Genomic DNA, 24,170 nt, shown 5'->3' with positions numbered 1-24,170 from the left:
CCAATTCCACGACCACAGGACCTTTGAATGCGATTATTAAGTGGTTCTTCCAGTGTGTCCGGAAGACTTGCAAACAAGACTTCTCTGCTCGGCGGCGTTCGCGTTTCGAACGCCGTCTACCCTGTTTGAGGGTGGAATGAATCAAATCTATGTGTTTTTTTAACTTCCTACATTGCTACCAACAGACTCAAAAAATCAGATTAAAAACCCCCAAAAGCATCATGTGGTCAGGCTAACAAGAGTCCAAAGATAAAACAGATGATCAGTAAACAAAGTTCGCTAGTAGAAAATGTAAGCCGCAGCCGGCCGCAGTTGAATGCCTAGGGGATGCTAGGAGCTCCTGGCAATAGTAGATCCTCTGTCGTTTATGGCACATCTTCTTCGACCAGCCGTCTTGTATGTTGGGAAACCCAGGAAACTGGTTACAGTGAATCAGATATCCGATGCCACATCAATAAAAGCTAAGTATACAACAACGCATCAATGGTGCCCGGCTCGGCCCGTACCGAAACCGTGCGTAGTAATTCCGTGCGCATTTCGTCCCTGCACCGGCGGCTGCAACCTTGCGCTAACGCAGAAAGTAGCGCCCAAAACCGGAGCCACCGCCGTTGGGTCAGTTGGTGCTGGGGTACGGGAACATCGTGCGGTCTGAAAAAGTGTCGCAAACAGTATGGTCAGTATTCGGCACATTCGAAACCGCATCTACCGGTTCTAACCTGAACTGAGACTGGATTGCTTCGGCTTTGGCGGTAGTTTCGGTGTCGTTTCACCGGGTGAAAACCGTGGCGAAATGTTGGTGCTGAAATACGAGAGGGAAAATCCCAGGCCGGGGTCATAACCCGATCGGTAGATACGGCTCCATCCGCGCGCGCGCGGCAGTGCTTACCTGGCCCTTCGACAGAGAACGTTGCCTTGTGCCGCTTGTTGTTGATGACCGGTGTTGGGTGAGTTTTGGACTGATTTATTTTTAACTGCCGATGGGCTGCTTCCAACGGCACCCGCCGGCTGCACACTTCCAGAACTCGCTCCGACTGCACCACCACCGCCGCTAGAGGATGCCGCCAGAGGGGGCGGTGGTGGCGGCCCCAAACTGGGACCACCGGTGCCGCTGCTGGCAATCGTCGCCAAACCGGACAGTGACGAAGAGCCGGCTATGCTGGGAATGTTCTCTTTGGCCGCCCGATCCATGGCCGAGTTACGCCGCATCATGATCGTGCTGGTGTGCGGCAGCATTAGCAATCGCTGTTCGTTGCTTTGCTGATTGTGCTGATTCAAGTTGTCCCGGGTCAGCGTCGACGAGGAAGAGGACGAGGACGGTGATTCATCCTTCTGCGGGGGCAGGAAAACAGTGGTTGTAGTTCCAATCTGGTGTTGGCACCTAGATGCTCTTACCGTATAGAATGAGGAATGGTTCCAACTGGCAGGGTCCATCGTGCCACTGGCCGCCGCGCACTGTCCGGCAACTGTGGAACCGATACTGTGAAGCAGCGTCGTCCCACTGTGACTACCGACCCCGAAATGGTAGTGCGACTGTGTGTGCGTTCTTGGTGGTAACGGTGGTGGGCTCACGTCCCTCGGTGGTAGCTACGGTCACGCCAGACACGGTTAGAAGATCAATTAGAAACGAAGGTAGAGGGCGACGGAGCTCGCGGAGAAACCTTACCGTCGGTGCATCCGGCGCCTGCCGTATTTGAGACGATTGGGCTGCATCGTTGGAAGATTCTTTTCGTTTAACCCTAGGAGGTAGTGGAGGCGGCAGGGGCGGTAAGACGTTGTGTGTATTTGGTACGTTGACGTGCGGTGAGATCGGTATGGGGCCGAAATCGTTACCGGCGGCCGGCAATGGTCCGCCCTCGGTAGGAGTCGTGGAGCAGAGCTGACAGGGTACGCTGCTGGCGGTGGCGGAAGGCGAAGCAGCACCGACGACGACGCCACCATTGTTGTACTGAGACGGACACGCCTGTCCGTGCGTGTCACCAGCTGCACCGGGCGCCTCGGGCTGTGAATGATGATGTGCCGGCGCTGGGTGGTGATGCTGCTGGTAGTGGTTGTGGTGGTGACCGGGCGGTGTCGTTACGGACTGCTGCTGGAATGGCAGCTGGATCTTCGGGCTGGAGGGAAAGATGGGTGAATGCTCGCAGGACGAAGGACGACCACCGCCGGTGGTCGATTGCAGTGCAACGGCAACGGCACTGGCAACGATACCACCACCAGTAGCCGCACTACCACCGATGGCCGACGACGCGGCGGCAAAAGAGAAATCACAGTTTTGATTTCTGAAAGCAAAAGATAAACCATTTAGAACAGCAGCAAATAAAAAAAACGCTGCGCCATGGACACTCACTTGATAGAAATGGATGTACTATGTCTAAAGTTACTACTAGTGCTGCTGGCCAAGCTAGTGGTCACCGTGCTAGAGATGGCCACAATCGTACTAGTACTGTTGCTGCTAGCGGTGCTGCTGTTGCTACTGGCACTGTTAGGATTATTGCCAACTACAGCAGAACCGGCGACGCCCGGTAACGGCGGTGGTTGCGGTTTGTCGGTTCGCGGACTAATGGTCGGTGGAATGTCCGATGAGAGACTACCCGTTCCAACAGCCGCCGCCGCCGCTACCTGCAGCACCTGGTGGCCAACGGCAATTCCACCGCCCAGAGCATCGTTGTGAGACATCGATACAATACTGGCCGCCGAGGAGGACGTTACCGAGCTGGCTGTCCCGTAGCCGGATGCTGAAGGAGGGCCAATGGAAAGAGGGCTCAAAAATGCTACTCTGCGGTGTTGCGCCGTAGTGCGCTTACCTTCACTGCTGGAACCACTGTAGAGACTGCCACCGATCGAGTAGGAAGAAGCGCCAACGGCCGTTCCCGCACTAGTGGCAGCCGAGGAGAACGAGGACGACGACAGGGCCGTCATCGAGGCGGAAGGATAGCGGGGGCTCGGTAGCAGCTTGCCGGCGTTGTTGTAGCTGCCGCTGCTCTCGGACAAACTGCCACTCGCGGCCAGATGGTTCGTGTTGGTCAGTATGATGCTGTCCGAGCGACGCGGAATCTCCGGTGCCATCTGACTGTCACCACCGGCCGTCGACAGGTTCGCTATCGACTGCGAGAACGCGTGATGATGGTGATGATGATGATGGTGCTGGTGGTGGTGCGGCTGCTGCTGCTGCTGGTGATGGGAGTTGTGATGTGTGTATTGCGAGGAAGAACCGGCACTGCCCTGATAGCCCTGATGGTGGAACCCATGATGGTGCTGCCCTTGCGGGTTCTGCTGAAACTGGGCGTGAGGAAACGGCTGTTGAGAGTGCTGCAACGGCTGTTGGTTTTGCAAATGCTGCTGCTGCTGCTGTTGGTAATACAGTGACGAAAGCGAGGACGTGCCGGAAGACGACGAGTGGATGTTGACCGGCGCAAAGATGGAGTAGTCATGCACGGAAGACGACGATGAAGCGGGAGGCGACTGTTCGCCCGTATCACTGTTGATCACCAGTGACGTCTTGCTGTACAGCAACGTACCCGGCAGCGTCATCGACGAGTTGGCCGAGCTATTGTTGCGTCGCGACGATGGTTTGATACCGGGCGATTTCAGCGGAATGTCCGGCCATTTACGGGGCTGAGAGAGTTTGTGGAAGAACAGAAATTAACGATCCACCGAGCCGATCACACCGAGCCACTACACTTACGAATTTCAACGGCTGACGACAGTTCTTGGGCTCTATACGCTTGCTCTCTTCATAGAGATAGTTCTGAATCTCCGTCACACTCATTCCTTTAAAAGGATCTAAATTTTCTAGGAAATGCTGCTGGAAAGAAGGAAAAAAGATTCGCGACTGAGTATCCTGACCGCCGACCGGTGAACGACAACTTACCCTTATGCTATTGTCTACTTTTAAACAGTAAGGTTGATTCTGATATTGCTGTATTTCGCCGGTAATCTCCGCCACGCGCCTTCTCTTGGAGAAGTTAATCAGCTCCGTGTTCGGCAGGAAGTCCGGGTTGCCTTCCTCGATGTGCAGAATGTTGGTGAGGTACATTCCGAAAAATGGCACACAGGGTGGATTGATTGAGCGCAGCTTTTCCTGGTACTTCTTGAAGTGCGAATTGTTCAGCTCGCGACACTCGGCCAGCACCTGCTGGTGGCGCTTGGGCAGGTCCTCGAGCGTCAGCTTCAGCCGGTGCACGGCCGCACCCTGGAACGCGGACACGATCGACAGCACGCCGTTGAAGTTGTTCAAATCCTGCAGCACCATCATCACCTCGATGGCGCGGCTCGCCATCGCCACGCGCTCCTCAAAGTTTTCCGCTTCGATGATCGATTTCTCGATCCAGCGAGTGAACTGTCGATGCAGATAAAAACGATCAATAACAACGTCCGGCCCGGTGCCGTTACTCTCCTCCTTCGCCGACTTACGTTCGTAGTGTGATGCATTATTTTCAATAAATTAGGACTAGTAGTTTCCTTGTCTTTTCCCGTCCACACGGAACCGACCAACTCGGATGGTTTGACCTGGGCCAAGAAGGGGAGAGAGTCTCATTGGAGTGCTACAGAAATGGATCTAAAACTAAGGCTTTCGGACTCACATTTTTGTACATCTCAAACTCAAGCAGGGTCAGTTGGCGGGCCAGTTCCAGAGGATGCAACATCAGCAAATTGAACTCCACCTCGTTGTTCAGAGGTAAATGGTACTCGATCGCCGGAGGGCTGTGGCCGAAAGCGAACGTTATTTGCCGGTGATTGTCCTCACTTTCCTTCTGTAAACGCATACACAGACACACACACACGAAACAAACATTAGCATTCAGATATATCGAAGCGGTAACGACGGCGGTTACACTTTACCTTGCGTTGGACGATTTTCGTCACCGAATCGACCCACTTTCGCATGGATTTGCCTCGAACCGTGTCAAGGAACCGATCGAGACACTCGAGCAGCTTGGCATCACGCTCAAAGTCGTAAAAGTGATGATCCACCCAGTGACGCAGCACGTTCAACACCCGAAACTGTACCGGCTGTACGTACTCCTTCTTGTACCGCTTCCAGTCCTCCCGTTGCGAGTTTTTGTGGTGTGAAAATTTGTCCGTCTCACTGCCACCGAGCCCCAAGATGCCGCATCCAGCCCCGCCACCCAGGCCACTGTCTTTCTCGTTGGCCGCATCGTACACCACTCCCGGATCGGGAATATCGAACCGTTCAACCAGCAGCTGCAGGAGATCTTGCGGCGAACAGAACGACCGGTAGGTCGTGAGGAACGTCCGCACGAACATCGGGTCAGCGTAGATGTGGTACGTCAACCGTTCGATCAACTTGCACAGCGTGGCCCCCTTGATGAGGGGCACGCCCGTCCCTTCACGCTCCTCCAGCACGATGTTCGATGGGCTGTCGGGAACGGCGAAGGCGTAAATCGACGGACTCGGTAGCCGCAGCGGGTGCTTTTTCTCGATATCGAGCAGAATGCTGTCCAGAATGCGCTCCAGCATCGATTTCGTGTTCAGCATAATCAGATCCGCCATCCAGTCGTTCTTGTGCTGGGCATTCTTCGTGATCAGCACCACGCTCTGCTGCTCGCGAGGTGATATTTCGAATGCGTGCTTCAGCTCGTCCGTATCCGGGCGGTCGATAATTTCGACCTTACGCATAAAGAAACGCTCCTTCTGCCGGTAGTCGTAGTTGTTGCCGGGCACGATCTGACGCCGAGCTTTGCACAACACCAGCAACCCGTCGAACAGGAACACTTTGCGTTCCGTCTGGCGCTTGCCCGAGCTCAGTTTCGCTAGCGTATCCTCGCGGATGAACTCGTTGCAACACTGGCCCACGTCCTTGTCCCAGTGTTCGACCGTGTTCTGCAGATCACGCGTTTTCTCGATCGCAGACTGGCGCCGGGCCCGACTGTTGACTCTTGTAAAGTATTCTCTACAAAAATGAACACCAAATTAACGTCACGATCGAGTATGAACACCGCCGATCCAAGCGACTCACTTCGGCAGCAACGAAGATATGCCCTGCAGTTCACACTGCAGGGGTTTCAGCAGTCCTTGCACTTGCTCGAAGCTTTCCTTGTCCTCCTGCGAGGGACTCAGCTGTAGTAAAACCTTAATGTAGTCCAAGTAGAGCTGGGCATGCCCGATCGGGCCTAACAGTAGTTTTGGTAGGTAAAATTTGACCGCCTCCTTGAAACCGTGACCGGCCGACATCAGTGAGCTGGCCTAAAAAGGATACAGAAAACGCACGATAAAAAGCCGGCCATTCGGGCACCACCAACTGGACAATTTTGTCCTTGAAAGCAGAAGGAAGAATGGTGGTGATCGGAACGAGCGACTACTACCTCCGGTCGTGCTAGTAAATTGCTCAGCGCTTCCTTGGCCGTCACTGAGGTAATGTCCTTGGCGTACTTTGCATACACATCGAACTCTGCCGCTTCCGCCAATTCTGTGAAAGAAAGTGAAAGACATTTGTTAGGCAGCTCTCGTAATGGCAAGTTAAATTTGTTCATAGCTTACCTTCAAAACAACTACCAATACAGGGCGGTGTCTGCTCTTGGGACATTTCTATCACATCTTCTAGCGATCCCAGCAACGTCACCGACACTTCGTAAATGTCTATTATATTGGAAAATATTAAATCCAACTCCTGCGGGAAGGGACCAAGGAGAAGTTAGTTGGCAACCGGTTCTGGTGGGTTATGGCAAAGGAATAAACATTCTTCATCCTTACTTTCGGGTCCTTAACTATCTTAACTAGCTCCTCCCGGAATACTCGGATGATCATGTGCAGATCACGTTGATACTGTTTCTCGTCGTGGATCAGCTCCTTCACGACTTCCTCGTAGCTGAGACTGGCACGTGGGGTCGGTGGCAGCGGACTTGGTGCCATCGAGTGGGAACTTTGACCCTGATAGAACATGTCCATCAGTACCTGGGAAAGTGAAACACAGTTACGATTATAGTTACACCGAACGCGCTTCTCTATTTTCGCGGCCACTACAACACATCGAGTGGACGGTTTTTGTACGTTTGAAGATTGGGAAGCATTGAATGATAATGGTATTGCATGAGTGGCAAATTCAAACAAAACGTTGGCATCAAAAGCGACAGAGTGATTCACAACAATACAACGTCACAAAAGTCAAACTATAACATGCTTCAGTTTTAAAACAAAATTTTTAACTCGAGCTCGAATACATTTCGTCAAACCGATTCTATATTTAAAAGAAAAACAATCGAAAAAGCCAAACAAAATACGTTCATTCAATGTACTAGTTCTCAAATGGTTTTATTCCGAGATTAAAATCGGGGTTTTCAGACAGACGTGGCACCTGTGGCTTGGCACGGCGAATCGGGGATAACATAAATTCATTTAATTAAAAATTGTATCCGACATACACGTATTCTTTAACATTCAAAGAAAATACTGTAATCTACCGTAAAAAGAAATTAATCAATCGATAAATATGCCAAAATTCAATAAAACAAAGTACAATTGAACAAATACTTGAACAATACAAAACTGTTTTGATAGTGCATAAATACAGTAAACACAGATTAATCGTGCTTAGCAAACAAAACATGAAAATATCAACGGAGGGAACAAAAAGCAATTCTAAATTGAACAACTTATGCCACCATAAACACATTCGAGCGTCCATCGTGGACAAGTAACTAAACTACGAAGATGCTGACCGGAGACAAGGAACACAAACTTTCACAGCATAATCGAAAAAAAAAATGCCAACACAACTTGCTACACAGTACATTTTTCAGAACCGAATAGGATCGTGTGATCGCCAACTGAAGGATCACCGTGTGATAAACGAAAACATGTAAAACCTTAGGTAAAACACTCTACGATCATTGCTGCCGAGTCGCGTACACCGTTTGCTGTATTCGCAATGTGGATAAATGTATTTTGACATGTATTAAACGAAATAAACAAATTGCCGCAAACACGCAACTTAGTTTTAAGAAGAAAAAAAAAGTATTAAAAACACATTTAAGTATTACGAAGAAAAATGAAACGAAAAAAACCAACGATAGATCGACTCTACTACAACAAAACGGGAGATATTTGAGTTCCAAGACACGATTGACTACTACTTCAATGTACCGAGGGGCCAAATCAAGCGAAAGAGTATGAGTGATGCTTGCGTGAACGGAGGAATATTTGGTGAGGTCAGAGGAAAACTATCAAAAAGTAAGCAAAGTGTGCAAAACTTTATAAAAAAAATCGGCGAGAAGCACCGACGCTTTCTTTGTGATATGGTTCCTCTGGAGACCTCTCCGGGGGAGGGTAACCGGGATTGTTAACTTGAACCGTGTAGAAACTTATGATTTTAATCGATATCGCTTTTGGCAATGTTTTACAAAGACAGGGTTAGGAAAGGAGGATTGAAATTTCATGATAAGTTAGTAAAAATTAGTCAATCTACGTACCACCTTTTTTATTGCAGATTTGTTTGTTATGTTTTGGTATTGGGTTTGGGTTTTTGGTATTCGGTTTGTGTGTGTGTGTGTGTGTAGATTTGATTGTATTTTTGGCAAAGGTTTTGTTTGTTGGGACAGCATGAAAAAAACATAAAATAAGAATTTGCGACATATAGTAATTGAGAGAGTGATTGAACAGTAGATTTGCGCTGCACGATAGAGATTCAGAATGGGTGAAGTTCTAGAAAGAGAGTCAGCTAAGCTGATCAAATTATAGTCATGTAATAAGACATTTTTACGGTAATATTTCCAGTTGTGTTCATACGTACTCTACAACCAATAAGACTGCCAAACAAGGAATAACGAACGGAACGTAGTTAAATTAAAGCAAAACTTGATCAACAAATTGCACTGATTATGCTAACCGAACGCTTCACTGTAATTATCAAGACTAGCGTTAAGATCCTAATCATTTTAGTCAACGAAAAACCTGTCCACAATGAAAAGAGGAGCAAAAACCACCGTAGCCATGCATTTCTCCGTGAAAATGAAAACAAATAAAATAAAAAACAAAAAGAAATGTATATCTGTAAAGGAGTTTAGTAAGCATTTACACAAACGTGTACAAAAACCAGGGTTCGGTTACGAATTGCATGACAAAATGATGATACAGTTTCGGACGAAAACAAACCCTCGTTCAACCCTACACCGCAGGGATTAGCCACAATTATGAGGATGTGAAAAGATTGACACGAAAGTGGATGACTGTTTATGCTATTTTCACTCGCAGGAAGTGTGTGAGAGCTTTCGAAGCTTTTAGCAAGCGGAAACCAAATAAGCCCATAACCTTTCGCAGGAGGATATCCGCCGTGCACTAGAGTGTTCACTATTCTAGTAACAATCGATTCTAGGTATACTATACGTCGATCTTGCACAAACACAATAGGCAGTAGCAGCGGATCGGTCTTTCGGGAATCGGTCATTATACTAGCTTATGCTAAACTAGTCTCGTTCAGGCACAGTTAAAAAGTTAGTAGAAAACAATTTGCATGTACAAATGGCGGTTAAACGTACGTTTATGACATAAAGTTTGCAAATTTGATTCCGATTCGTTATGTTCAGTTTAAGATGCAATTTACTGTCATTTTCAAATCCTTACAATCAAAATTAAAAAAATAATCAATGCGTTCGATAATAAAAATAATTAATTGTTAATTAAACTTAATAAATAATTAATTAATTAGTTGAACAAGCATTTTGTTCTTAAATTATGTTACCCAAACGCAAAATTAAATTCGTACCGAGGAAAATAGAAAAAAAATACGAAAGAGTGTCGAAACTAGAAAAATAATACAATTCTTCAATGAAACAATGCATCACAAAGCCGAATTTAATGTTATTGAGTGAAGCGTACGCACAGCAGGGACACCTGTAATGGTAAGCAAACAAAAAGTTGGGTAACAAACAAATATATTCGAAAACGTTAAACCCATCGTACGCTCATGTTCGATTTCAAAACCAATTTCGAAAGGATAACGAAAAAACACGAAGCACATAAAAGTTCTTGAAATTAAATAACGTAACACCATTCGCCACGATTGGCTTGCAATTAAATCGAAATTAATAGTTTCAGAACAAAACAAAACAATTGCTAAAAAGATTCCCAAAGGGAATTGGAAGGAAACAAGGAATAGTAGCAAGACCGAGTGAACGGAACCGTAAAGATAGTAAAGTAAAAGCTACGGCACAACACGAAGCAGAACAGTAAAGAAGGAAAACGTGAGTATGAGAAGCAGAAAAAAGAAGGGCAAACCTTGTCCGCACACATGGCCACCTCAACGTCCTCGCGGGTGATCTCTATATGGCGTATGTTCTTCACATAGTACCCGACCAGCTTCAGGATGTCGGCGGATATGTACTCCAGGACGGCCACCAGAAACAGTGACACAGAGCTATCGATTTTGTACTGCAGCACCTCCTGCTCCGAAGATGGTTGGGTCGCCGAATTCGGTAGAAAATGAAAGTAAGACAGAACACGGATCGCGTTAGTGGGGGAATCATTCTCCGATGTTCCGTGTGTTTCAGTGTATTTCAATCCTAGTAAGCTCGCACCTTTTGTAGCAACGTATGCACACGATCAACTGGTAGCACCGGTTTCTTTTTTTTTGACTTGTCTATCGTTTCCCGTGCCTCAAACAAGGCCCACCGATCGATCGGGTTCGGAAAGGTACGACTGATGCGTTCTTCTACATCCTGTGGGGGGGAAGCAAATCATATTACAGTATCCTGGTTATTATTAATATTCGAGGCGAGCCGCATGAAAGTGGTAACGAAGCAAGCAAACAAGATATTTTGGTCTCTCCTTTTCTTAGTCAAGTGGTTCAGTGAGATTTGTCAATAAAGACAGCGTCCTGGGGCCCCATAATGCTGTGGCAGAGTCTACACCTTTCCTGTCTGGGATGCAACTCGGTCCGATTGCATTATGAAGCCCCGTTCGTTACCATTCTGCGTTCACTTTGGCACTACGAAGTCTACAGTGTCTAAAGCAGGTCGGAACCAGTGAGTACTTACCATTACCGTGTGCGGCGGTGGCTTCGCACACAGCGTCGCTAACAACCGCAGGCAGAGGCTCTCGACGTACAGCAACGCATCCTCCCGGGCCTGTAGAGAAGGATGCACCTGCTCCAGCACCTACGGAACAGGAAAAAAGTAATGTGATTGAAAGTTCTGTGCTATATTTTTCCGATAAACGGAAAGGCAAAAGAGCGCTACTTTTAATGCGTCCCATAATGAACTCAGCTAACAAACATGGATACATCGACGACCGCTTTTGGGTCAGTAGTTTTCGAACGATTTCCTGGATTTCGCTGTTTTTACTCATATACGTTAGGAAAAATGAAACAGAAACGCAGTGCAGCAGGGCCACTATCTTGCGCATGTGATTACCAATTAGTGTACGTCTGCCGCGAGTCAAAGAAGAGACAGTGAGAAGAAGAAAAAAAAATCCCCGCCATACGTTACCGATCGATCGACGGGGACACGACGGAGCGCGCGCGCGTGAGGTGACGCTATCCACTGTGTGGAAGGTAAACAAACATGCCACCTCGCGCGTACGCGGAACAATAAACGCTCGCGATAAGCGGTCGCGCTTTACGCGGCCAAGTAATGGGTGGTGATTCCCAATCATACCCACCCCGCGAGCGAATGTACAGAATGCAATTCCTTGGCGGATTGGAGCTACCTTCAAACCGTTCTTCTTTTTTGCACCACACCCTAACGGAACGGCCCGTGCAGTCGCGGTCAGTGAGTCATCAGACATTTATTTGTGGTTCCGTCAGAGGATTTCACAGAAAACCCCACGGATCCGGCACATTTTCAATGTTTTTGCGGTTATTTTTATCGTACATTGTCGGTATGATAAATCGTCGGTTTCGCAGTATTCCCAATGAAAGCGATAACGGACCGATGAGACAGGCAGAATTCGCAACCCGATCGTTGTTGAGTGGGGGGTATAAATTGCAACATTTGCCAACGCAGATTAGCGGTGGAATGAGGACAGCGAGCTAGCCTTCGAGAAATACTACCAGAAAACAGATTGTCAGAAATTAGAATAGTGTATCAGGCAGCTGGCATCGTTTTCGTTTTTTGAATCCCACGGTTCAGCACTTACCTTTCGCAGTGACGTGGTGAAAAGGCCCTTCCATTTGGCTGCATTCTCCGCATTTTCGAAGTCATAGTCTGCTGCGTCGGTGATCGATACGTGTGAACTGCCAGAGAACATACTTTAGCCTTCGGCACCGGTCGTCCAGTGCGTACGTCCAAACGTCTTCTGATGCATATAACGTCTGTTGTTGTTGGTTGAGTTTTTTGTTGTTGTTTCCTAGCTCTAGAGGCCCTCCAAAAACATAGGGGCTTTTCGTTCGTTGTCGGGAAGAGCTGTTTCTACGCAGCAGTAGCAACAACAGCTTGCTTTGCTCGAGCCTGAAACCATGTACTATTCTCGACAGGCGCGCCTACTTTGGCTACAACATGAGCCAAAGTGCAGCTCACGAAACTCCGGGCACACCGTTGCGAAGGGACACCGTTGTTGTAACTGGTGGTGCACGATTTAAAAGGGTTTTTTTGCACACAACGCACCAACAGTAAAGGACCATCGATGGGCAGAGTATCAACGCACAGTGTCATTACGCATCGTAGACTTCCGTCATGCGATTCTTCTGTTCCATAGCCTTCTAACCGAAGCTATCGGTTAGGCTGCTCAACAGGAGAGTGCCACTTTAAGGAAACAATCATCACCATAGCCACGGCGATGGCTTCTTTTCGTCTGCTTTGCGTGCTAGGAGGAGAATGCTCCCATTCGTCCAGCGCTGAGCCTCACCACGATCGCAAACGGTGCAACGTAACGATTGCCACTAAATAGCTCACAACACTAACCACCCAGCTAACAAACACTATTTGCGAGGCGCATTTTTAGTTGGTTTTTACGATACAACTCAGATCACTACCGCGCCGGTTAAACGAGGATTGCACTTTTTACTGCCTTGGCGCCACGTTCGAGGAACACGGAATTAGGGTTTTTGTCGTTGCGTCGAGTTGTTGGTTTTGCGCGGGCGTTGAAAATAAAAATCAAAACACCACCATCGACGGCACGGCCCAACGAACGGTCATAATGATCACCGGCAACGAAACGGAACAGGGCCAGCAACAACGGCGTCTTCGTCAGCGGCGGGCGGCGGCACCGCCACCGGTGTAAACTGCAGCTGGTGGTGATGATTGGGATCACGGTGCACCATTGCACCGCTCCAGACTGCTTGCGCTGGTGTTGGTAATGCTATTAGCGTTGTCGCCTTCGTCGTCAGTTGCTTGACACTGCCGCTGCAGCAGCTAAGCGCCATTAAAGGCCACTGTTGTTGTTATTGATTGGGGCAATGATAAACATTTTCTCCGCCGTTTGTTCTCCTGGATCCCGTTTAGATCCCGATCCAACGCGAACCACATCCGAGATAGCAACGTAGCGTGAAAAGAACAGAAAAATACAAAATCAGCATAAGCTACAACACAATAGACACGTTCGAAATACTGCTTTTCAACGACAAACAATTTTTTTTTGGCTCACAGCGAAAGAAAAGGAAACTTATTGTTCGGCAGGCTCGTACACAAAGCTACACAATTGTCACCGTCACACAAATCCTATCAATTAGCAAACTGCGCAGATGACCGTGATCGCACGAAATGGCATACGAGAGGCTGGCTAGATGACGACGAGCCACCATCACTGTGTCTATTGGAAACATATTTTCACGACATCCAAGTGGCCTGCGTTACCAGAAGATGCACGGGTGACGTATAGAGCGCATTGTGCCTTTTAGATGACGGTGGAAAAATGCTCCAGACACCGCAGTAGGCTACGACTCTATCACGCGGAAACCTGGCGCACGCACACTTGTAAGAAAAACAAGATATGCTGCTGTTGGTCGAGCTGCTTTTCGCACGTTCGCTGATGATTTATTCTTCGTTTTACTTCGCCAGCAGCCGAAACGGTATTTGGCACAGCACCACCCCCAGCGACACAATAACGGAACACACCGGTTTTCAACAACTGCATTTCGACGCACTTGTGCAAGGGCACACTCGTTTCTTGGATTTTGGGGGAATTATGTTTCGCCGTCTATTAGCATAGGGTTCGCGGGACGTGTTAACGCACGAATGCACAGCCAGACGGAATCAAATCATTTAGTCGGTTTTGCGCTCGCTCTCTCACGCTCCTCCTCTAATCCTATCATCAATCTCATCTCACACACACGCGCCTCATTTGTCATGCCTCTTGCTCATATCTCACGGGCGCACACACGGCCCCTGCTCACAGCAGCAGCACCAACACACCCGCGTACGCCGTCGCGTCGTTCACGCAATACTTTCGCACAACAATGCCCCACAACTGCGCACTCCAGTGATTACTCTCTTTCTCGCACACGCATGCGATTAATACAATCACAAACAATTCTCTCGGCTCGGCTGAGCAACCTTTGCGGCATCGTATGGTAGGTCTACTTTCATTGCTTTCGTATTCGATCTCCACCGCAACTAAAAACTTCGAAAAAACCGATGCTGGTAAACTTTTAAAAGGCGACAAATGGCGACAAGCTGAAAACGTGTGGTGCGTTAAACTTCTCCCATCAAAAGACGGTCGAAAACTCACGCAGGAAAAAGATCGGGCAGAAAGTTTAACGAAGAATACACTATCGACAGCTTCAATAGCGCTTCTCGCGATTGAGTAAACAAAACACAAAAGCCGGACCAGATATCGAAGACACGGGCGGAGACTGACACAACGGCACAGACGAAAGACGTACAGGACCCCACAGATGGCTAAAAAGTGTTGGAATTTTATGCGCCGATGCGCCGTTCAGTTCACAGGAACGTTCCTCATTTCCTATGTGGCTGAATGGCTAAACAAATAACACACACAGCACTCTCTCTCTCTCGCTCCGTCTGTCTCCTTATTTCTCTTACGAGCGTTCATGCGGTACACACTTTTGTTTGTTCTCACACTCTCGCGCTCCCGGGCGGTCGGTGAGAGAATCTTTTCTTTCATCTCGTTTCCATGTTTTCTCAAACGCACACACTTTCGAACGGTGTACGTTATGGGTGTGTGGAGCACCCAAACATATGCCCTTATCATGGTCACGGCCCTACAGCCAGAAAAACAACAACAAAAACAGCACTCGGACACCGCAGCAGCACATAAAATAATGCACCATTTGAATGTTTTTTCCCTTCCACGACTGACGGGCTGCACGTCTCGGTGAGCTTTGCCACAGTTCAAACTATGAGAACAACCAAACACCATTATCCATTATGGTTTACTGTTTTGTAAGCAAAGCCGGACTGGTGCAGGGGCGAAAAATGGCATTAAGTAATTCTTCTCCACCACCCGACCGACCAGACCCCAACACCATTGTTCTCACGCACGACTATGCAAACACAGGCGCGCGAGCGCGTACGCCTTCTTACTCTTTCGAAATACGTGCACTTTGAATGTGGCATTTTGGTGCGTTCGGAAAATCTTTGACTCATAAAAAACATATAAATCGAATCTAGACATTGTGCTACGATGAATATGTCAAGTGCTTCGCTCACATTCTCTTTTATCCTTTCTGTTCTCTTTCTTCCGCTATGCTCCTTCATTTCTCTCACTCACACACACACACACACACACGGGCATAATGTTGGCCCTATCTTCACGCGTTGTGCGCACTGGGAAATTGTTTTTCCACCGGTTGCAACAGAGCCTACTAGAAATGCTAACGAATTGCGATCCCATGTTCTGTTTAAGAAACTCTTCGCTTTACTTGTGTTTACTGCTCAACAGTTAAGGTAGTCAAATGTTAAGGTAATCAAAATGTTATCGACACAACTATTGACGGAGTAATTTTGGCCATTGTCCATTTCTGACTCGAAACAATTAAATTAATCTTCGCGCTATTACTCTTTTCAGTTCATGGTTTCTATCCGTTCATCCGGTGAGACACGTAAAAAGCATAAAACCACTCTCACAGATACACACAACCTCCTAGGCCGTCGAAAAAAAATACAATAACGGACAACAGCTTGTGCTTCGTACAAGGGCACGGTGAACGAGAACCTTTCTTCACGGAACTCTTTTTTATGTTGCACTCTATTGTACGGTTCCTACTTTCCAGCACACTTTGTTTCATCACTCGAAGCAATCTAAAAATGCATTTCAATTCTGCTTGGCGTATTCGCCGCAATGCATCGTCGGAGTACACTTATACCAAAAACGAAAAACAGGACAATGTAATGCGGATGACATTTTCTTTGTACCACCGTCACACCGCACATCATTAGGCACCGCCTGCGCTGGAGCAGAAGCAGAACTCACCACCCATTGTGGCCAGAACGCCGATTGAGGACCAAGGAAAAGACATGGCCTCGGCGCGGAGAAGAAAGATTTTGGGCTCCTTTCAGCTAGGCCACCCTCATCGCATCGCATTCCCGACCTACCCTGAGAGAGGACACATACGCATAACTCACAACGCCCTCTGCCTCGCCCGTCGACGGCGGCGGTAAGAGCGGAAGGAAAAAATAACAAGCAACCTTCGCAATGTGTGCGTGCGTCCGTACGTGCGTGCGTGCGCCCGTGCGTTCGTTATTTGTTCCGATCATCCGGAGACCAATGTATGAAAAATGTTCGATTCTTGACTTTCTTTTCCGATTCTTCTTTTCGCTCGGTTGTTACAACGAAAACTGCTGCGCAACCACCAACATACACGTAAACACACATACACATACACGAACGCGTGCACAAATTCTCACTTCGCGAAATGCCGATAGATGTTTTAGGCCTCGAGTGGAAGTGTCCCAGGAGATCACTAGCCAGCCCACCAGATTCTCGAAGCAAAAAGCCCCTTTGCGACACACGGGTCATTCGCTTTTAGACTGGAACAGAAACGGCAGCTAAAATAATATCACAGACGGGAGAACCACGGGAAAAAGAACACCAACAACACGCATACACACGGGCACGGAGCCACAAACGGCGAGACGATGGTGGCCCTCCTTGGTTGGCCCCTTTTGTTTCTTCTTTCACTGAGTTTCACTAGCTTTTGCATACCTTCAACAGCCGCGGGTTTCTACTGCCGCGGATTACACGAACCGCAGTTCCGTTGTGAAAACTATCGAACCACTGTTAATTTGCCACAGGCGCTTCCCTGCGTTCGTATGTCGTATGTATACCGTGCCTGTTCTGCGCTTCGTTCTCACTGCACGAGATTTTGCTTTGGCGCACGCACTTTCGCCCAGACGCACACACACATCCGTGTAAGGATAGCTGCTCTGTAGGTGTAAGTGCTCTGAGCCAGAAGAATGTTCGCCGGACAGCGGCGAAAATGTTTGACAGCCGAACGATCCACTGAACGTTGCAATCCGTCAAACTCCATGCGTCCGGTTCAGTTGTTTTGTTGTAAAGTTTGCCTGTACACACGAGCTAAGTTTTAAGTTATTTCAGAGACCATGGTTAAACAAAAACGTAAAGCCCAACCGACAACTGCTGGCCGACGACCCGCCGCTCCTGTGAATGATTCCGATGGCTCGGATTATGAGGTCGAGTGGCAACTGAAGCCAACGCCTGCCAAACTGACCAAAGCCGAAGCATTCCCGCTGCCTGCGAAAGTTGAGCGAAATCTTAAACGAGTGGCTCGCGGTGCACAACCCGATTCGTCCTCGGAGGAGAGTGACGACGACGATGTTCCGGGTGGCAGCAAAAAATTACCTACTTTGACCACCGCACAAATCGGCGCTATTCTCGAGACAACGAAAAACAACAAACGATTCGTACTGTTGGTGAAAAACCTAAGCTACACTACATCGAAAGAGGAAATCGAGGCCCACTTTGGTGAGGCCGGCAACGTGAAGGGTGTGCGTATACCGAAACGCCGAGGGCCACGAATTGCCTTCGTAGAGATGGTAGATTCGGTTGGTTTTCAGGTAAACATAAAGTCATCCATTTGGCTTATTTGAACCCAACTTAACGTCCTGTCTTTTTTTGCAGAAAGCTTTCCTGCTGGATGGATCCAGCTTGGATGGTAGAGAGATTAACGTGAACCTCTCCGAGAGCGGCAATAAAAAGTCACAAGCTCGCCTCTCGCTGCTCCAGAAGAAAAACGAAGAAATTCGGAAGCTGCGCAAAAAGAACAGGCACAATGTCAAGGCTACAGCGATCTCGCTCAAACCGGATCTAAACAGCTCGCAGCCGAAACCACCGCCGCCAAAAGATAAATTTCTGGACAAACCGCGAACGAAGTGGCTAACGAAGAAGGAAGTGAAAGGGCTCAAACGAGATACGTCGTTAAAGGCGAAATTTAAAAATATCTCACGCAAAGGTATCAAAGCATAAACTCGAAGGAACAGAGGAAATTGTTGGGCATTGGTTTTTCATTATTGACCGATTGAAAGAAAAATCAAATTTCTAAATGGAGAAAAGTCCTGCCACGTACGCTGGTTGCGAACGATTTCCGCACAGGGTTGCTTCGTGGATCGATATGTTTCGTAAAGGGACACGGCAGACCACAATGTATTTACATTCGCTTTTTCTAACTTTCGCCATAAACGATAGCATTTCTTTTTCATTGATAACCCGGCAACTCGGTTTTGTTCAAACGTTGTGATAATTTAGCCGGTTCAAACGGACAACCGAAATCAAATATGACAGCCAGAGTTATGTCACTAATGTCACGTTCCGTCACTTTCGGCTTCGAGGAGGCTTTTTTTTTTTCTTCTGTGCTGCCTTTTCACTTCCGCCGCGGCAGACACGTACCGTTCAAACGCACGAGCTTGTGCAAAAATTGTTTAAATTCAATAATCTGGTGCGTGTTAAGGTTGAGAAAATGGCAGGAACGCTGTACACATATCCGGAGAACTTTCGGGCATACAAAGTGCTGATCGCCGCCCGGTATTCCGGTGTTGCGGTTAAGGTCGCTGCCGACTACGTACACGGGGAGACGAACCGCAGCGAGGCGTTCCTAAAGAAGTTTCCGCTGGGCAAGGTGCCCGCTTTCGAGACGAAGGACGGAAAATATCTTACCGAAAGTAACGCGATCGCGTTCTACGTTGCCAACGACCAGCTACGTGGTACGAACGATGTCCACCGTGCCGAGGTGGTATCGTTTCTAAGCAGCGCCGACAATGAGCTGTTGCCCGCCGTCCAGTCGTGGGTGTTCCCGGTGCTCGGCATCATGCCATTCAACAAGAACAACGTCGAGCACGCGAAAGAAGATATGCGCCGCCAGCTGACGGCGCTAAACTCGCGGCTGACCAAGCAAACGTTCCTCGTCGGCGAGCGCGTAACGCTGGCCGATATCGTCGTGATGGCAACGCTGTTACCGGCGTACGAATATGTGTTGGATCCGTCTTTCCGCGCACCCTTCGGAGCAGTCAATCGCTGGTTCACGACCGTCCTGAACCAGCCGCAGGTCAAGCAAGTGGTCGAAAATGTCACACTCTGTGCAAAGGTGGCCCAGGTCGATCCGAAGAAGTACGCCGAGTTCCAGGCTCGCACCAGCGGCGGCAGCGGCGGTGGGGCTCGCGCGGAGAAGACGGATAAGCCGGAAAAGAAGAAGGAGAAGAAACCGGCTGCTGCGGCGGAAGTAGAGCAGCCGGACGCAGCCGATGAGCTGCTTGCGGCCGAACCGAAGCAGAACGATCCGTTCGAGACGCTGCCGAAGGGTACCTTCAACTTTGACGATTTCAAGCGTTTCTACTCCAACGAGGAGGAAGCAAAATCGATTCCGTACTTCTGGACCAAGTTCGATCCGGCCAACTACTCGATCTGGTACGGAGAGTACAAGTACCCGGAGGAACTGACCAAGGTGTTCATGAGCTGCAACCTCATCACAGGCATGTTCCAGCGGCTGGACAAGATGCGCAAGCAGAGTTTCGCCTCCGTGTGTCTGTTCGGTGAGGACAACAACAGTACGATCTCGGGCGTGTGGGTTTGGCGCGGCCACGATCTGGCCTTCCAGCTCTCGCCCGACTGGCAGATTGATTACGAAGTGTACGACTGGAAGAAACTTGATCCCGCATCGGAGGAAACGAAGAAGCTGGTAGCCCAGTACTTCTCGTGGAGCGGCACCGACAAGGGCGGGCGCAAGTTTAACCAGGGCAAAATCTTTAAATAGAACAAATAAAGCTCGAACCCTTTTTGTCTACTGAACCGACAGCAGTGTGTTTATCTTTGCCGAGGAACATCCTAACGCTACACCGTCTTAACTTTCTGGTTTAAATTGTTTTCCTACTATAGTTTGTAAAATCCGAAACTAAAACTAAACTAGGATGTATATTTTTCATTGGGCACGCTACACATCACAGGGTTCATTCGCAATGCTTGCTTCAGGCTGAGTTCTTTACAAGCACATGTTCGCACATGTTGACAGCCATTCGCAGTCGTTTTTGTTTTGGTTTCAGGGCGTTTCAGCAATTTTCCGGATCGCCGAATAAGCTGGAAAAACAGCGACGGACAGCAAAAAGCATCGAAAAATAAAGCGCAACAGATCACCGACTGCATAAAACGTTTCACAAACCAAACCTCTGTTTGCCACGATGAAGAAGAAACATGTCTCACGGAAGCTGAAGTCATCGTGGCGCAAGCATATCGACACGACGGAGATAGATGAGTTTCTCGAGCAGCAACGACAGGACGAGCGAATCGGAGCGGTGGAGGAGCAGCCGGATGGTGCCCTGTTCACCGAGGAAAAGAAACCGAGCAAACCGAAGGCGACACGTCGCGAATTGCGGCACAAAAAGTTTACCGAAGAGCCCAAATCGTTCCTGGCGCTCAAGAACGTCTCGAGGGTACGCGATCCGATCGTAAAACGCAATATCAAGAAGCAAACTTTGGCCCCGCTTCGGAACCCCGCCAGCAGCAGCAGCGTTAGCCTCCGCGTACCGCGTAAGAAAACCACACTACCGAAGTCTATTTGCGAGGCCAACCACGAAGACCTGTGGACAGGTGAGGATGTGCTGCCGAAGGAACTGCAGAGCGAGTGGATCGGCAAGGAGCAATTGCTGCATACGCTTAAACACGCGGGAAAGCCGAAGGTGAAGCAACCGGGAAAGATAGTTACCGGGAAGGAGACGTTGCCAGCTTCCAGTTTGCCGCGGGAGGGATCAAGCTACAATCCCGCCATCGATGACTATCTGGAGCTGAAGGATGAAGCGGTAGCTGAGCAGCGAAAGATCAGGAAGCGAGAAGCACACTTCGATCGAGTCGTCACCAATATGTTCATTAAAGAGCTACCGGAAGTGCGACGGCAGAGGCAACTACAGGAAATGTCCGAGGGGCTTATCAAAGCGGAAGGAGACGAGTCAGAAGTTGAGGATTGCGACTCGGCGACGGTTCTGGTTGGGAAGCGTAAGAAACCTAAGGCGAAGAAATCGAGAAGTAAGCGCCAATTGCAGTATCAAAAGTTACGCGAACATAAACTGGTAAAAGCCGAACTGAAGAAACTGAAGGACATTAACCGTGCGGCAGAGATAAACGCTGAATTGGAGAAAGCTGAAGCGAAGCAGGAGTTGAAGAAAATGTCCGCCGAAGGTCCGAAAGTGGACATAATTCCAATCGATTTTATCGAACCCCAGCAACTAACGGGCAGCCTGCGGACCGTCCAACCGACGAACAATCTGATGGCAACGGGACTTCCTAAGCTTCGCCAAGTAAGCATCTTTAAGAAGAGTCGCGCCGAGGTGCAGCGTAACATCAGAGCGCCACGGAAGAAGGTGAAATATGTGCGCAGCTCGCACAAGAATGTAGAGTGATTGAGAATGTTAAATAAACATAAATAATCATCCACTAATATCCACCTACTTGAAAGCTCTAAAATAAAGAAATGTTATTACGATTGAAGTCATAAAGCAAATCGATTCGGTTAACCAAGATATGAAGCATTTAAAGTAATTATGAATAGTTCAATCCCTTCGATTACATCCGATACTTCCTGTCCCAAATTCCTTCCTCTTGGAGCATTGGAGCACGTACCGATAACTGAGACCCCTTTTTCAATGCGTTAATACGTTAACGTTAATAAATAATTAAAGCCGGATAATCGTGTAACGTATTGATTTTCTATTTTGAATCAGAAGACAGACAGCATAAACGATAAGAGAATCGTTGCGCATCTCGTTCGCAAGGCTCACTACGTGTTGTGAAACTTGTCAAACAGGTTTATTTTTGTTTACCACCACCTGCATTTCACCAGTGGTCCTTGCCCGAGAAAGGTAGGGAAAGTGCTCGGAAGCAGTCGCGGTGCCATTCAGTGGATCGTGAGGCCAACCTAAAGTTTGTGCACCATTCCACGGTACACGGTAGGAACAACAGCAAAACCCCTAAAATGGTACTTACCAGGTGCGTTCGATGGATCACAAAGTATGGCAAGCTTCGCGATATTACGGGCACCTATCGTTGCCTAGCAACGTCTACAGTGCCGTCTAGCTCGACGGCAACACCTACGCACGAGCAGCAAAGACGCCACGCTTCGCATGGCAGGATGTCCGGCTGGGAGATCAACGCGTACGGAAGCCCCCAAGAGGAGGTGCAATTTAACGGTGGCATCAGAATTCCAACCCTGAAGTCACCCACCCAGCTGTTGGTGAAGGTGAAGGCTGCTTCCGTGAACCCGATCGATGTTGCAATGATAGGTAAGTTTCAATTCCCGGACCCGGAGGAATCAGCTGGCACGGTAATAATCATTCCCACCATCCGCCACGCAGCTGGTTACGGCGCGTCCGTGTTGAATGCGATGCGCGGGAAGCATGGTGACATCGAGTTCCCGCTCGTGCTGGGGCGTGACTTTTGTGGAGAAATCGTGCAAAAAGGGCTCGGAATTTCGAGCCGCGAACTCGAAGTAGGCGACGAAGTGTGGGGCGTTGTGCCGTTGCACTTGCAAGGATGCCACGCGGATTACGTTACGGTAGAAAAGTACTGCGTAGGTTGCGCCTTGCTTTCTCTCCCTTGTGCCACACGGGTGCTAAAAATAATTCACACTATCCTCCACCATGTTTACAGTTATTTAAAAAACCGGCCAACTTGAGCAAAATCGATGCCAGCGCCGTACTGTACGCGGGCCTAACGGCCTGGTCCGGGCTCTATCTGACCGGCCACCTGGGCGATCTGCTCGGAGCCATTTCGCCGGTCGGTGGTGGATGTGGCAAGAAAGTCCTGGTGCTCGGTGCTTCCGGTGGCGTTGGCACGCTCGTAGTGCAGATGTTGCTCGCCGAAGGCGTGGACGTGTTTGCCACCTGCTCAACGGACGCCATGCAGTTTGTGCACAATCTGGGCGTCAAGCATCTGCTCGACTACAATGATCCTGCTCACGTGCAGAGCCTCACCAGCGTTGGACGGTAACGAATGGCAAAAGACAATGCTTGTTCCATTGCTTGCAATCAACCAAACTGAGGAAATTGTGTGTTACCTTACAGCTTCGATATCGTGCTCGATTGTGCCGGAAAAGGGACGGACTACGCAAAGGAGGTGCCGTGGCGGTTCGATCAGTACATCACCTTCAACTCGCCGGTGCTGAAAAACATCGACACGAACGGGTTCAGTGCGGGAATGTACCAGAACGCCGCCGATCTCGTGCGCAGTAACGTGTCTTCGTTCAACAGCTGCCGGGGGCTGGTAAAGTGGGGTTACTTTGTCCCGGCTCCGCAAGGTATTGCCTATTTGCAGCGACTCGTTGAACGGGGTAAACTGCTGCCGGTGGTGGAGCAAGTTTTTCCCTTCGCCAACACTCCCGCAGCGTACGAGCGTGTCACGCAAAAGCATCTGAGGGGCAAAATTGTGATCGATTTTGAGTGAGGCGGGAAGAGAGGAAAATGTCTGCGGGAACTTAGAATTCAGCAATGCTTCTACCGTGTGATTGTAGTTTAAATAAATTCAAATTCAATTTTCTAACGCTGCACTCCCAGAGTGCAAACGCGCGAAGACTACACAAGGTGCTGTTTATTTTTTGAAGGGCGGATGTTCTGAATAAACTACTAGATTACGAAAAAAACAACCTCAAAAATGGACCCGCGAAAAGTGCCAGACACTGGGAGGAAAACTGTCTCTCGTCAGCAACTGACAGCATTGGAGAAGAAAATTCCACAGCATGCTTTTCGATGTAAACAAACTTCCCGATGGTAACGCGCGCACTCGAACGTGACGTTTCCAAGCGACGTTTGTTGGAAACGAACGAATCA

General features: G+C 48.8%; 5 protein-coding genes across 5 annotated transcripts; 4 read left to right on the top strand and 1 right to left on the bottom strand.

Moving 5' to 3' along the window:
• Nucleotides 1-607: 607 nt before the first annotated feature.
• Nucleotides 608-12,198, bottom strand: LOC128271653 (protein son of sevenless). The gene is made up of 20 exons (XM_053009266.1): nt 12,088-12,198; nt 10,989-11,108; nt 10,530-10,670; nt 10,231-10,395; nt 6,712-6,912; nt 6,499-6,628; nt 6,321-6,427; nt 5,978-6,204; nt 4,840-5,911; nt 4,581-4,751; nt 4,411-4,506; nt 3,869-4,336; nt 3,683-3,799; nt 2,802-3,612; nt 2,345-2,732; nt 1,664-2,276; nt 1,393-1,584; nt 887-1,329; nt 717-799; nt 608-648 (listed from the first exon to the last, which is right to left on the bottom strand). Exons 1-20 carry the CDS (start codon nt 12,196-12,198, stop codon nt 614-616), a joined length of 5,691 nt encoding a protein of 1,896 aa, XP_052865226.1. The 3' UTR covers nt 608-613.
• A 5,226-nt stretch (nt 12,199-17,424) lies between these two features.
• Nucleotides 17,425-18,333, top strand: LOC128273705 (uncharacterized). Its single transcript, XM_053011731.1, has 2 exons — nt 17,425-17,924; nt 17,989-18,333. The coding sequence occupies exons 1-2, from the start codon at nt 17,451-17,453 to the stop codon at nt 18,331-18,333; spliced, it is 819 nt and encodes a 272-aa protein (XP_052867691.1). The 5' UTR covers nt 17,425-17,450.
• Nucleotides 18,334-18,736: 403 nt separating this feature from the next.
• On the top strand, nt 18,737-20,148 carry LOC128275036 (elongation factor 1-gamma-like). The gene has a single exon (XM_053013409.1). The coding sequence runs from the start codon at nt 18,824-18,826 to the stop codon at nt 20,111-20,113; it is 1,290 nt and encodes a 429-aa protein (XP_052869369.1). The 5' UTR covers nt 18,737-18,823; the 3' UTR covers nt 20,114-20,148.
• Nucleotides 20,149-20,405: 257 nt separating this feature from the next.
• LOC128272629 (ribosome biogenesis protein NOP53) lies at nt 20,406-21,764 on the top strand. The gene has a single exon (XM_053010466.1). It carries the CDS (start codon nt 20,535-20,537, stop codon nt 21,747-21,749), a length of 1,215 nt encoding a protein of 404 aa, XP_052866426.1. The 5' UTR covers nt 20,406-20,534; the 3' UTR covers nt 21,750-21,764.
• Nucleotides 21,765-22,199: 435 nt separating this feature from the next.
• LOC128272324 (reticulon-4-interacting protein 1 homolog, mitochondrial-like) lies at nt 22,200-23,942 on the top strand. The gene is made up of 4 exons (XM_053010111.1): nt 22,200-22,628; nt 22,701-22,915; nt 22,996-23,330; nt 23,409-23,942. The coding sequence occupies exons 1-4, from the start codon at nt 22,322-22,324 to the stop codon at nt 23,785-23,787; spliced, it is 1,236 nt and encodes a 411-aa protein (XP_052866071.1). The 5' UTR covers nt 22,200-22,321; the 3' UTR covers nt 23,788-23,942.
• Nucleotides 23,943-24,170: the final 228 nt, after the last annotated feature.

The sequence above is a fragment of the Anopheles cruzii genome, chromosome 3 (assembly GCF_943734635.1).
Source record: "Anopheles cruzii chromosome 3, idAnoCruzAS_RS32_06, whole genome shotgun sequence".
In the NCBI taxonomy this organism is placed as follows: Eukaryota; Metazoa; Arthropoda; class Insecta; order Diptera; family Culicidae; genus Anopheles; species Anopheles cruzii.
Note: the sequence above shows the minus strand (reverse complement) of the source record. Positions and strands in the feature narration are given on the sequence as shown.

What these genes read in the sequence shown, in the direction of transcription:
- LOC128271653 (XM_053009266.1), bottom strand. Translation starts at nt 12,198, where the DNA reads ATGTTCTCTGGCAGTTCACACGTATCGATCACCGACGCAGCAGACTAT. An exon ending in CACCGCCGCACACGGTAATG is followed by an intron (nt 10,671 to 10,988) that starts GTAAGTACTCAC and finishes TCCCCCCCACAG; the next exon opens with GATGTAGAAGAACGCATCAG. An exon ending in AGTACATCCATTTCTATCAA is followed by an intron (nt 2,277 to 2,344) that starts GTGAGTGTCCAT and finishes TTTTGCTTTCAG; the next exon opens with AAATCAAAACTGTGATTTCT.
- LOC128272324 (XM_053010111.1), top strand. Translation starts at nt 22,322, where the DNA reads ATGGTACTTACCAGGTGCGTTCGATGGATCACAAAGTATGGCAAGCTT. An exon ending in TTACGGTAGAAAAGTACTGC is followed by an intron (nt 22,916 to 22,995) that starts GTAGGTTGCGCC and finishes CCATGTTTACAG; the next exon opens with TTATTTAAAAAACCGGCCAA. An exon ending in AGCCTCACCAGCGTTGGACG is followed by an intron (nt 23,331 to 23,408) that starts GTAACGAATGGC and finishes GTTACCTTACAG; the next exon opens with CTTCGATATCGTGCTCGATT.
- LOC128272629 (XM_053010466.1), top strand. Translation starts at nt 20,535, where the DNA reads ATGAAGAAGAAACATGTCTCACGGAAGCTGAAGTCATCGTGGCGCAAG.
- LOC128273705 (XM_053011731.1), top strand. Translation starts at nt 17,451, where the DNA reads ATGGTTAAACAAAAACGTAAAGCCCAACCGACAACTGCTGGCCGACGA. An exon ending in TAGATTCGGTTGGTTTTCAG is followed by an intron (nt 17,925 to 17,988) that starts GTAAACATAAAG and finishes CTTTTTTTGCAG; the next exon opens with AAAGCTTTCCTGCTGGATGG.
- LOC128275036 (XM_053013409.1), top strand. Translation starts at nt 18,824, where the DNA reads ATGGCAGGAACGCTGTACACATATCCGGAGAACTTTCGGGCATACAAA.